The sequence below is a fragment of the Aspergillus aculeatinus genome (assembly GCF_003184765.1).
Source record: "Aspergillus aculeatinus CBS 121060 unplaced genomic scaffold BO66scaffold_10, whole genome shotgun sequence".
Taxonomy (NCBI): domain Eukaryota; kingdom Fungi; phylum Ascomycota; class Eurotiomycetes; order Eurotiales; family Aspergillaceae; genus Aspergillus; species Aspergillus aculeatinus.
In genome coordinates this window covers 162308-175920 of record NW_020291479.1, presented here as the reverse complement: position 1 = coordinate 175920, position 13613 = coordinate 162308, and the positions used below count along the sequence as shown (strand labels likewise).

The window sequence follows — 13613 nt, the reverse complement described above, 5'->3', positions numbered from 1 at the left end:
TGAAAAATAAAAAAAAATATTTTAAAAAATAAAATAATCTAAACTAAAATATAATAAAATATTATATTAATTCTAATAGCTAGTATAAGCTAAAAAATCTTAATCTCTAAAAAAATTATAAAAATTTCCGATTTCCCGATATTTAATAATAGAAAGAATATTTTTTTTAAAAAATTAAAAGTTTATAATTAAATAGAAATTTAAAACTAATATTAATTATTATAAAACTCTTATTATATAAAAAATATATATTACTAGCTGTTATAAAAATAATATTTATAGATATTTATTTTTTAAATTAAAAATTAAAATTAAATATTTTTTTAAAAATATAATAAATGTTCTATTTTATTTAACTATAATCTATATTAATCTAAACTAAAAGCCGAATACTAAACTAAAATATATATATTTTAAAATAATTTTAAAATAGAAATTTTATAATTTTTATATTTAGTTTTATTATCTAGCCGGCGAAGCAGGTATTTTAGCAGATTTTTAAAAATTTAAACTAATTTTTATTAAATTTTATAAATCTAATATTAACTTTAAATAATATACTATCATACATATTAAAGTTTCTAAAAATATAAATAAAAATATAAAATACTACTACTAAATCTTATTTATAAATTATAAAAATAATTTAAATAATAAAACTATTTTAATAACTAATAAAAATAAAACTAAAATCCTATTCAAATTTTATATAAATAAAAAAATCTATATTATATTATTAGCTAAAAAAATACTTCTACTATAAAAAGCCCGGATATTTAAACTATAACTATTTTTAAAAAATATTTTTTATTAAATCAATAAAAAAAGCCGAATTTAAAAATATATTAATTAAAAATCTAATTTAAAAAAAGTCTTTATTTTAAATATAATAAATATAAACTAATAATATATTAATCTAAAAATATTATTAAAATCTTTTAAAAATAGTTTTATGATTAAAATTTTAATTTTAAAAAATATAATAACTGTTTTTTTTTAAATTCTAATAAATATTAAAACAAATATTTATATTTATATTAATACTAAGCTTATAATTAAAATAAAAATATTTTTTGAAATAAAATTATTTAAACTATAAAATATCTAAAATATAATTAAATTTAATAAAAATTCTTTTTATTTTTTAATATAAGCGATCTATTTTAATCTTATAATAAAAAAAAATCTTTAAAATAGATTTTTTTTTAATATTAGATCTAAGATTTCATAATATAATCTTAAAAAGATTATGATTAATAAAATAAAAAGTTCTGCTAAACTATTATATAAACTAATTTATATAATTCAGAAAAGTTTTTATTTAAAAATAAAATCTAAATCAGACTTCTGCGAATAGTTTTCTTTAGAATTATTAAATATTAAAAAATAAACTAGATATATTAAAAAAATATGAAATAAAAAAATAAATTAATTATTAGATTTAAAAAATAAATAATAAGTAATTTTCTTCTATTAAATTATTAAAATACTTTTATTTAAAATAATTAATAATTGATATATAATATTATTTTTTTTAATTATAAAACACCGGACCAACTAATAAATAATAATTTATTTTTAAATAAAAAAACAATTAAAAAATATTATAATAAAAACTTAAGTTTTCTTTTTTATATACAGACTATATAAAGATTAAATAAAAATAAAGCTTATAATACTAACTAAGTCTAAATATTATATAAAATAAATAAAATACTATATTTTAATAAAAAAAATATAAGAATAAATCTAAAAATAAATAGATTAAAGATTAGATAAAACTAAAAATAGCTAATCTAAAAATAATATTAATTAAAATAGCCAACTTTTAATAATATTTAAGAAAATTAAAATTAAAAGTCTTTATTAAATTCTTATAAAAAATTAAAAAAATAATTAATAAAAAGATAAAACTAATTCCTATTAAATAAAAATAATAAAAAATTATTAAATTTTTTTTTAATATTATAATCTGGTTAAAGTATTTTTTAAATAAGTTTTAAATATTTTACTATTATTTTATATTTATAATTATAAAATCCAGCTTAATAATAAGTTTTTATTAAAATCTTTTTTATTATATAAAATAACAGCCGAAGAATTAGAAGCTATAAAATATTATATTATTAAAATTCCAAATAAAAATTTTATTATTTTAAATTTAGTTTTTTTTATATTATTTATTCTAATAATTTAAAAGTCTAAAAAAGATCTCTATATATATATAAATTAATAAAAACTTAATATATTAAGTAAAAAAAATCTATATTTATTATTATTAATTAATAAGATTATTAACTAACTAAAATAAACTAAAATATTTATTAAACTAAATATTAGATAAGATTTTTATTATATTTATATAAATTCTAATTTAAAGAATCTAATTATTTTTTAGATTTAATATAATATATTTAAATATAAAGTTCTTTTTTCTAAACTAATAAATAGATTAACTGTATTTTAAAAATTAATAAATAAGATTTTATATAAATATTTAAATAAGTTTATAACTATATATATTAATAATACTCTTATTTATAATAATAAGTTTTTTAAATATTAAATTTATATTAAACTAGTTTTTAAAAAACTATATAAAATTAATTTATAAACTATTATCTATAAATATAAGTTTTATATTATAAAAACTAACTTTTTAGGCTTTATTATCTCTATTAACAAAATATAAATAGATCTTAAGAAAATAATAATTATTAAAAAATAAAAAATTTTAAAAATAGTTTATAAAATATAATTATTTTTAAAATTTTATAATTTTTATTAATATTTTATTAAAAATTATAATAGATTAGCCCGATTATTAATATTATTTATATATAAGAATATTCTTTTTGTATAAAATAAAAAAAATATTTTTATCTTAATATTAATATTAATCTATTGTAATCTTAGTTTTTTTATTAGATTAAAGACTAATACTATAAATAGAACTACTATAAAAGTTTTTATTTAATATATTAATAATTAATAATATTTAGTTTTATTTTTTTTAAAAATTATAATATCTACTAAAAAAAACTATAATATTTATAATAAGAAAATACTCACTATTATAAACCTTATAAAAATTTAGAAAATAAAACTAAAAGATTTTTAATACAAAAAATCTTTTAAAATACTTATAAATTACTAAATATTAAAATACTTTATAACTTTAAAAAAAAACTAAATATATAATGAGTAAAATAAACTAAATTTTTATTTAAATATTATTTTAAAATTTAATATAAATCTAAAAAAACCAATATTTTAGCTGATATATTTATTTAATAAAAAAAACTTTTAAACCACCCGACTAAAAATATAATTAGATTATACTATAATCTAAATAAATAAATCTAAAAATATTATAAATACTATAACTATCTGCTTTAGTTCTATTAAATAAAAAATTATTATTATTAATTAAATTTTTTATATTAATTATAAATTAATTAAATTTAATTAAAAAAAGTACTACTAATTTAAATAGTTTATATTTTCTTTCAAACAGATTATTATTATATAAAAAATATCTAATAATATCTACTAAAAAAATTTATATATAAAACTATTAAATAAAATATACCGTTAGCTATTTATTATATATTTAAAATAGATAAAGATTCTTAAAGTAGTTAAGTAATATTATTATTAAAATATCTAAAATAAGAATATCTACTAATATTTAAATAATTATATAATTTATAAATATAAGAATTACTAAAAAAACTATTATAAAAATTATTTTAACTTTCTTTTATTACTAACCGGCCGTAGTAGTATATATTTATAGATTTTTATATATTTTGAAAAAATTTATAAAAATATAATATTATATATATAGTAATAGATTAATTCTTTAAGTAAATAATATTAATTTTATATATTAAAAATATTATTATATAAAATATAGCCCGGTCATTTATTAGATTTATTTATATTTAAATAAAATTTCTAAATATTATTATTTTTAATAAAAAGTTTTAATTTATTTTAAAGTTTTAATAAAAATTCTATTATATTCTTTAAATTAAGTTAAAACTTTTTATAATATACTATTTCTAAACTAATAGATAAACTAAAAATATAAACTAATATCTAATTTAAAAATTAATTTTATTTATTAATAACTTTTATAATAATTAGTTAAAATTGCTGTTAATAATAAACTTTATTATTAATATATCTACTATATATATTTTTTAAAATATTTTTATTTTAAATAAAATATAAATATTAGCTTTAATTATTCTTTAACTAAAAATCTTTAATAAATATTAAACAAAAAAATATAAATATTATTTATATCTATAATATAGTAATCTATCTTAAAAATATTTAAAAATTTATTAAAATTAATATTATTAATTTTTAGAAATAATACGCTATATAGACTAATTATTATAAAAAAAAACTTTAATCTAAATTAAAAATACAGTTTATATTAATTATTTTAGTTAAAATTAGAAACAGCTGTCTAAAAAGCTGGCTAATGAATAATATAATTTATATAAAATTTTTAAAAAAATATATTCTAAATATAATTTTTTATTAATATTAAAATATATTTAGTATTTTATTTTAAAAAACTCTGATCTATATTAATAAATAAATTATTATTAAAATAAATCTAGAATTAGATAAATCTAATTAATATAAATAAAAATATAAGATAAAAAATAAAAGAAATTCTTAATTTTTATATATATTAAAAATATCTAATATATTATATTAAATAAAGAAACTCAGATAAAATAAACTTATTCTAATATCTAATAAAAAATTTAAAAAATATTTTTATACTTCTAAAAAAGTTTTATAATTTTTATTTAAAAAGTTCTAGTTTTCTAAAATATTTATAAATCTAATTAAAAACAGCTATAAAAAAATCTTGAATTCTAACTATTTTAATAATAATTTTATTTTAGATTTTATAGAATATTTTTAGTCTATAATTATAATATAAAAATAGCTATAAAAAATTATAAAAATACTTCTTATCTACAGATAGTTAAAACTAATCCGGGAGATAATATAAAAATTATATAAAAAATATTTATATAAAATAATAAATTAGAATTAGTTTAATTTTTTTACTTTATTTATACCACACCCAGATAATATAACAATGCGGGAAATATAGTTATTTTTTTTTCTTCTTCTTATACTTAAGATTTTGTTCAAATAGCACCATATTAATAAAATTCAGTTGGTTTGATCGGCCATCACAATTTTAATTTTAAACTAATAATTAAATTAAAAGAATAAATTAGATTTTTAAATACTATTTTTAATATTTTATTAATAAAAATTAACTAAATTAGTCTATTTTATTATTTTTATTTAATTTATTTATAATAATATTTTAAATTTAACTATTAGTTACTTTTTTTTAAAACTTTTATAAATTATTTATCTAATTTTTATTTTTATATTAAGATTGGTACTTTTTAAAAAAAGATTTTTATAATAAAGTATTAAATTAATATATTAATTATATTATAAAAAATCTTTAAAATTACTAGTAAAAAGCTAATAAAATATTTAAAAAATATTATAATAAAAAATACTAGCTAATAATTTTTAAAAAGAAAAATCTAGTAAAACTTTTTATTAAAAATTTAAAAATTAAGATTTTTTTTAAAAACTAGTTTTTTAATATATTAAATTTTTAAAGATTCTAGTAGTTATTAAAAAATAAATATATTAAATCTTTTTATTTAATAATTATTATTAAATTTATAATATTTTTTATATATTATTATTAGAATAATAGAAATCTAGTATAGATTTATAAAATTAACTTTATTCTTTAAAATTAAAAAAAATTTAAGATTAAAAATATTAAAAATAAATAGACTTTTAATAATAAATAATTTTTTTAATTAGATAAATAGATTAGCTAAATAAATATAGTAAATAAATTCTAAAAAAAATTTATAAATAATATCTAATAAATTATTTAAAATTATTAAAAAATAAAGAAGGAAATTAGACTAATAAAAAATATTTTATTCTTAAATTAAAAAAATAATTAAACTTATATTAAATTATTATATTAAACATACTTAAATATTAATACTAAAATATATAATTAAAATAAAAAATTTTTATAAATAAGCTAGATTTTTATTAAAAAACTATTAGACTAATCTAATTAATTAATATTATTTTTATAAAAAGTAAATAATAAAAAACTAAGATTATTTTATTCTTTAAATTTAATAATAAATCTAACTTTTATTAAAATACTATTTATATACTATAAATATTATAATATTAAAAATATAACTAAATATAAAATTTTTAAGATTAATAATATTAAATTTTTTAATACTAATTTTTAAATAATATAAATAAAAAAAGATCTTAAATATAATAAATATATTAGTTAAATAATAATAAATAGTTATAAATATTATATTAAAAAATAATAAAAATAAAAAATTGAAAAAATAAATTAATAAATAGATATTAAATAAATAATAATAATAAAAATAAAAATAACAAGAAAAAAAATTAAAAAAATATTTATAATAGAAAATTAAAATATAAAAATAAATAAAAATATATTAATTTTTTTTTTATATATATATTTTATATTAGATTTTAATTAGATTATTAATAAAATATATATTTTATTTATTATTTTAGAATTTTTTATTTATATAATATATAACTTATGAAATAGTTTTTTTATTATTATAATATTAAATTCTATTATTTAGAAAATATTATTAATAAGAATATTTAATTAGAATAAATAATAAAACTATTTATAGTTATATTATATATTTTAAATAGTTTAATTTAATAAAAAATTTAATTATTATATAATATCTATTATTATAATAGTTTATATCTATTATTATAATAGCTTATTTAAAAATTAATATGAATTTATTAGACTTTTAATTTAGATATTTATAATATTATATTATTAACTTTTTTTTATATCATATATTATTTAAAGATCTTTTAGAAAAAAAGATTTTTTAAGAATTAGTTTTAAAATTAATAAAAAACTGTTTTTAACTATCTTGCTTATCTTATCTAACCAGTATATCTACTGCGTCAAGTAGTTCCTAATATTTAAGAATATTTAATATTTTAAAATTTAAGAATAAAATAATTAAATATTAACTTAAAAAAGCAGAATCGGTTGAGGTCAGAAAGAATATTAGATAATAATATAATAAATATAGAATTTAGAAATTTAGAAAAGAATAAAAAATAAAAAATAAATAATTTATCTAAATATTTAGTAATTAAAAAATACTAAAAATAACATATTATAAAATCTAAGATATCTTAGATATATTAATATTATAAAATATAAATATATTAACTTCTTAATATTTAAATATTTTAATATTAATATTTATTAATTTAATTAATTCTTCGGAAAATAAGATATTCTCGGATAAAGTAATAGAACTCGGCGTAAAAACTTTTAATAAAATTAAAGATATAGAATTAATAAAATAAAAATTTAATATAAATATAATTTTTCAAATATAAAAATAGAAATTAATATTAAAAATAATATAAAAATATTTATAAATATTTAAAAAAATATATAATCTAATAAATAAAATAGTTTAATAAAATTCTTTAATAATCTCTAAAACTAAGAATTTTAAAGCTAGACAGTATATAACTTAGAATTAAAAAAGCATTTAGTATATTTTAAAAAAATATAAATATTTTTATATATAACCAACTTATTAAGATTCAAAAAAAAGATATAATTTTTTATAAAAGTAGATACTAATATAATAAATATAATATAATATATTTAAAATAGAATACAGCTATTAAAATAGTTTAAAAAGAATAAATATTATTATTAAAATATTTAATAATTTGATATATAAGGTCGGAAAATATTAATACTATTATATAAATAGATAAATATATAAATAAGCTATTAAATAAATAAATGAATATTTATTTTTTACTATTCTATGCTAATAGATATATTAATTATAATATAAAATAAAAAATATATAATAAAAAAACAGAAATAAATAGTAAAAAAATTTAATAAAAATAATTAGAATTAATATAAAAATCAAAATTTAAAAAATATAAGATACTAATTTAGTAAAGAAAATTTATATATAGATTAGAATAAATAAATCAAAATAGAAAGTTAGAATAAAATAGAATAAATAATCTATATAAATAAATATAAATATAAATAACAGAATATAAAAATATAATTAAAAAATCTTAAAACATAGAAATAGTAAAAATAAAAAGATAGTAATATTAATACAGAAAAACCTATAATTAAAAATAATAAATATAAGAAAATATAAAAATGATATATTGTAAAAATAAAAAGACTCTGGATTATTACAGCTTAAATATACTATTATATATAATAATACTAATTAATAAAATAAAATATAATAAGATTAATTATATTAAGTTAGTTAAGAAAGAAGAAAGTTTAAGAGGTTAAGATAACCAAGAAATATCCGTTAAACGGATATATACAGCAGAATATTAATACCCACAAAATCCACCATAGAGCTGATCCAGACAGTAAATTAGAACTGCAGGTAATATTAGCTGAACAGCTAATATCTTTAATAAACTCTATTGTTTCTTTTTTATACTTCTGAATGTCATATTTATTAAATTTTCTGTCTTTAGTATTCTTTAGCTTTTCAATATTCTGTCTTATTTTTCTTTCTATGATTAACTTACTTTATAGGCCTAGTTTTTACTTTCAGATTTAATTCAAGAATCTTAATAAGAATAATCAATATAATAAACTTCTATAAAGATAAATTATAAAATTAGAGGAATTAGCTAAGAAAGTTCTGCTGCTACCATAAATGACAGTCAGACAGGCGGACATTAAATAAACAGCAGAATATGAGCATAATTGAACAAATTTGACACGGGCGGCAGAATTCTAATAGATAAACTATCTAAGACAGAGGCGGAATTTGAAATACTCTGTAGTTAATCACTTTCCCATTGACTGTACTAAACATATTCCTGGCACACTTATCACCTCCACACAATTTTTTAAAACTTCTATAACGCCACATACAGATTTCCGAGATGCCTTCCCTGGAAGATCGGAATGTCTCCAGTGAATTTACCATGGTAAGTTTGTAAAACTTTCGTCACATTCCCCAGTCCAACATCAAGTCGAGATCCCCCAGGCAACCTCGGCTGCTAATGATACTAAATAGGCCTTTAAAGAAATAGCTAAGTGCGAGCATCGTACACATCACGCAGTTCTGCGGACACACAACTGATCGTTATTCAACCAGAGGCGAGGAAGCAGCGCTGGCCCTGGAGAAGCACCTGAGTGAACTCGAAACTAGGATTGATGAGCTTTTTCGCCAATGTGATAGTGGCAAGGCCGTGTCCTCCAGCGACACTGAACTTAGCCAGATGGAGACGCATCCGCAGCCGGCAGTTGGCAATCAATCCTCAAACAAACCCGCCAAATAAAATTGACCGTCCGCTGTCTTTTCCATGACCCCTTTCTCTGTTATAATTCCATCAATCAGTGTAGCTGGTGTGATATCAAATGCTGGGTTCCAAACGTTGATTCCCTCTGCAGCTATACGCACAGTCTCCAAATTTCCGCTCTTAGATGTATCGCCTTCACAGGGCCCCTTGATTTTAGTAACCTCATCGGCCGGCCGTTCTTCTATCACAATGTCATTTCCAGATTTGGTCGACAAATCGATAGTGGTGAGTGGTGCGGCAACGAGGAACTTCACACCATGATATCTTGCCAGGACAGCAAGTCCATACGTCCCTATTTTGTTGGCAGTATCACCATTGGCTGCGACTCTATCTGCACCGACGACGATCGCATTCACACCAGCCTTGGAATTTGCAAGTAGTGCGGCGGACATAGAGTCTGTTATCAGCGTGGAGGGAATACAATCATGGACTAGTTCGAATGCCGTGAGCCGAGAACCTTGGTTGTAAGGTCTTGTTTCAGTGCAGTACGCATGCCGCAGACTATTCATTGATGCTAAGCTGCGGATGACTCCCAGGGCCGTTCCGTAACCGGATGTCGCTAGAGACCTGGATGAATGTTAGAAATTCAAATCCCGATTCTCCTCGATGGTGGACTCACCCTGTATTGCAATGAGTCAAAACAGTGGCCTCTGACTGCCCCGGAACCACCGCATTCGACATAATCCATTTAGCGCCATTTTCCCCAATCTGCTTGTTGTCTTGAACATCCTTTACCAACATCGCCTCCGAGGCTTTTATAAATGATACGGCGACCCCGTGACCTGTCGCCCCTGCCTGGCTAGCACTCTGAGACACCACGAGCTCGAGCTTTCGCGCAGCATCACCTAGGTTGACAGCCGTGGGCCTGCTGCTCACCAGGTATTGCAGCTTCTCTATAATGAAAACACGAACTTCGTCTGCATCTGAAGATAACCCCTCATTTGAAATCAGTAGGTGAAGCTCAGACGCAAGGGCAAGTGCTGCTACTATGGCGATAGCCGGCGCACCGCGGACTTGCATAGTCTTGATAGCATGCCAAGCTTGTTCACTCGTCTTGACATCAATATAATTTTCCACGTAGGGAAGTTGCAATTGGTCGAGAATTGCGAGGACACCGTCTCGATATTTGATGGCTTGCAAAGTCATGTTTGCGATATCCACCTCAGAAAAGGATCAATGGATCGTCCCGTAATTTCGAAGTGCTAGAAACGCTACCAATGGAGACAAAGAAAAGACAGAGCGATGTTGGTTGGACTGTATTGCTCTGATATTTAATCGGTGAGGAAATCCTTCTCGTTTGTTTGGAGGCGTTGCTAGGTACAGGCGGTCTAATTGGTGGGGAGAATGTGGCAAGCGGAATTTCACACCTCTGAGCCGAGCACACTAGGTCGTACTACTCACTACCTACCCAGGTAGGACTATCACCTGGCAGCATAACACCCTTCAAGGTTCAATTTTCTTTATATGGAAGTTTTTTACATGTTATATTCTTGTAGAGAAGAATAAGTAACTTAGCCCCTACCATGTCTCCACCTATTTCTAGTGGCCCTTTATGTGATAAAGATGTGCACCAGAGACCGTGTCAGTTGATCATGTTTTGTCTCTGGCCTAAGTCTCTGAACTTGATTTGCTAATCTCCATAGGGAACTGTACCAGGGAGAGGTGAGAGATTTACCCAGTCCGCACAGAACTTGCACTGGCCTTCAAGCTCGTACCCAATTCTCCATAATTCAATTCATTACCACGGCAATGCTTTCCTTCATGGTTCCCTCTACCGCAAGGGTTGAGTAAGGCGATGGTCCCTCAGAATTTGTTGAATTGGTAAAGAACTCGCAAATCTCCTTCGGAGGATCGAGGTGATATTAACGGTTTAATTCGTCAATCTGCGGATATGTACAGCACTACTCCATGTGGATCAGGATAAGCATGTAAAAGACCACTAGCTCATGGATATGATTCAAACGAACCATTATTGCCGCGGATGAAAGCATCACCATAGCTTCGTGTTAATCGGCCATTGACAAACTCTTCAGATTTCTCCAAAGCTATGTTCATGTAGCCATCTACAGACTGCAGTTCACCTAGGAGATTATATGTCAGCTTGCAATGGTTCAGAATTTGAAAATTCCGGTAAGTTGTTCCATCTTTGCCACACCCATCCTCGCAAGCTGGGATTCCAGTTGGGATATTATGAGTAGGTAGTCGAACAAAGTAGCTCGGGAAGGTACCTTTATAAACAACACCGGAGTTCAATTTAATAGTCACTGGAGCACCGATTATTTCGCCAAGGAAAGCCGAGGGATCCTTCCCTTCAGAAGGTGCACCATTCTCCATCTTGACAGAACTGAGTTTGGATAAGTTGGTGATCCTAGATTCAGCAACTTTCAGAAGTCTGAGAGTCGGCCCCGCTGGCGGAAGTTGTTCTCGATTTGTCAGGGAACTTCTAGCCCCGGAAGCCAGCACTAAGGTACCTTAGTCTCCGAGTTAAGGCACGTGTTCTCTAATCAAACCGCGGATTGTAATCCACCACCTACCACAATAGAATGCTGAAAAATCGCCCTTAAAATATCACCGCTTCTCTTCTAAAGACCATCGTGTCTACTTCCATTCCGAGGTTGCTGCCCAGTCACCTAGAATCTGCCTTCATTACAAGTCTAAAATTTACGGTTGTCAATTCTGAGCCCTTTCGATGCGATCCTTTTTCAATAAGCCATCTTGGGCAAGTAGGGGAGAGGAAACTCAGGACCTCAAGTTTTATCAACATGCTAGTCAAGTGTACAATGATATAATTTCCACGAATCAGCATGCGCGACGTGCCAACCAAATTCAAGAAACTGAAACCAAACGGCGACGTACTCCCATTGAGAATCATGGTGGTGACACATTACCGCTGGGAACCTGCAAAACCTCTGACGAATCTCTCGGTCATCAACTGCCATCCAATGGCAACACTTTCAATCGCAGATCTGTACATGGAAGCGAAGATCAGCTCGGCAGCCAAGCTCCAGATGCTTTATCGCACGGACCAGGAGTGACAGATCCCAGTGGTATTGACCACCTGATACCTGGGTTGGCGTCAAAATCTCGGGACGAGATTGTTACTTCTGGCACATCGGCTGTAAAGAACCCTAGTGGAGGCAAGAGAACTTGCATTGATAACTCTCAACCCTCGAATAGGCTGAGCCCTACTAAACCCCACTTGACACCCAGCAAGAAGCTTACATCGTCCGAAGATACGATAGTCCAGATCCTCATCACCTCGAAAATCAGTAACACCAAGCCGCTCATAGTTCGCCGAAAAATGCATCAGCCACTGAAAGATGTGCGCCTTGCATGGTTAAATCGTCAAGACCTACCGAAGGGGCTCGAGTCTTCTATCTTCCTGACTTGGAAAGGGAAACGCCTTTTCGATGTCACCACATGTCGCAGTCTGGGGATTGTACCCAAGGGTCGCCATGCGCATGGGCCTGTTGCCTGCGATTCATTACGAAGTGAAAGCTCTGACCTGCAAGTTCACATGGAAGCCGCTACTGATAATCCTCTTGATCCTGACAACAGTCGGTCATTGTCTTCCGCCAAGCTAGCGCCAGGTGCAGACTTGGACAGCGGCGAGCTATCTCTGAAAAATATCGTTTTAAAGGCCCCGGGGCTAGATGATCTTAGATTGAGGGTGAGTCTCCAAATGCAGGTCTCGCAGCTGATTCGCCTATTCCGTGATGCGAGACAGATTTCGCTGGAGCATGACGTTTACCTTGTATTTGATGGTGAACGCTTAGACCTTGGATGTGCTCTTGAAGATTATGATCTTGCAAATGATGATCTCCTGGATGTAATAGTCAAGTAACAAATTTCAGTGACCAAAAACCTAATACTCTTGTGACGTTTGCACATTCCTTGTAACGGCAATATGGTATAGCACGTGATGAACATACCCAAGTTCAGAGAAATTGGAGAAGAACATAGTCAAATCTAGGTGGAAGGATTCTCTTCTTTGTATTTCATTAAGTCTACTCAGGTAAATTTTAGGGCGAGAGATGGTCCAGCAATTCATGTATACTGTTGAGGAACAAGGTTGAAATCACAAGGGTGAAGCAAATTTCACCCAC

General features: G+C 23.2%; 3 protein-coding genes across 3 annotated transcripts; 1 reads left to right on the top strand and 2 right to left on the bottom strand.

Annotated features, from left to right (window-relative positions):
- Positions 1-9221: 9221 nt before the first annotated feature.
- Positions 9222-10824, bottom strand: BO66DRAFT_389710 (S-methyl-5-thioribose-1-phosphate isomerase). Its single transcript, XM_025646845.1, has 2 exons — positions 10127-10824; positions 9222-10074 (listed from the first exon to the last, which is right to left on the bottom strand). The coding sequence occupies exons 1-2, from the start codon at positions 10651-10653 to the stop codon at positions 9459-9461; spliced, it is 1143 nt and encodes a 380-aa protein (XP_025506554.1). The 5' UTR covers positions 10654-10824; the 3' UTR covers positions 9222-9458.
- Positions 10825-10969: 145 nt separating this feature from the next.
- On the bottom strand, positions 10970-11931 carry BO66DRAFT_418590 (U4/U6-U5 snRNP complex subunit LSM6). The gene is made up of 3 exons (XM_025649754.1): positions 11736-11931; positions 11475-11588; positions 10970-11408 (listed from the first exon to the last, which is right to left on the bottom strand). Exons 1-3 carry the CDS (start codon positions 11839-11841, stop codon positions 11386-11388), a joined length of 243 nt encoding a protein of 80 aa, XP_025506553.1. The 5' UTR covers positions 11842-11931; the 3' UTR covers positions 10970-11385.
- A 99-nt stretch (positions 11932-12030) lies between these two features.
- Positions 12031-13362, top strand: BO66DRAFT_17867 (uncharacterized protein). The gene has a single exon (XM_025642356.1). The coding sequence runs from the start codon at positions 12197-12199 to the stop codon at positions 13349-13351; it is 1155 nt and encodes a 384-aa protein (XP_025506552.1). The 5' UTR covers positions 12031-12196; the 3' UTR covers positions 13352-13362.
- The last annotated feature ends 251 nt before the right edge of the window (positions 13363-13613 follow it).

Bases quoted from the DNA above. Each gene is read 5' to 3' on its own strand.
- BO66DRAFT_418590 (XM_025649754.1), bottom strand. From the start codon at position 11,841: ATGGAGAATGGTGCACCTTCTGAAGGGAAGGATCCCTCGGCTTTCCTT. The intron at 11,589-11,735 runs GTACCTTCCCGA...ATAATCTCCTAG, and splicing joins CTCCGGTGTTGTTTATAAAG to GTGAACTGCAGTCTGTAGAT. The intron at 11,409-11,474 runs GTTCGTTTGAAT...CACATGGAGTAG, and splicing joins TTTCATCCGCGGCAATAATG to TGCTGTACATATCCGCAGAT.
- BO66DRAFT_17867 (XM_025642356.1), top strand. From the start codon at position 12,197: ATGCGATCCTTTTTCAATAAGCCATCTTGGGCAAGTAGGGGAGAGGAA.
- BO66DRAFT_389710 (XM_025646845.1), bottom strand. From the start codon at position 10,653: ATGACTTTGCAAGCCATCAAATATCGAGACGGTGTCCTCGCAATTCTC. The intron at 10,075-10,126 runs GTGAGTCCACCA...ACATTCATCCAG, and splicing joins TTGACTCATTGCAATACAGG to GTCTCTAGCGACATCCGGTT.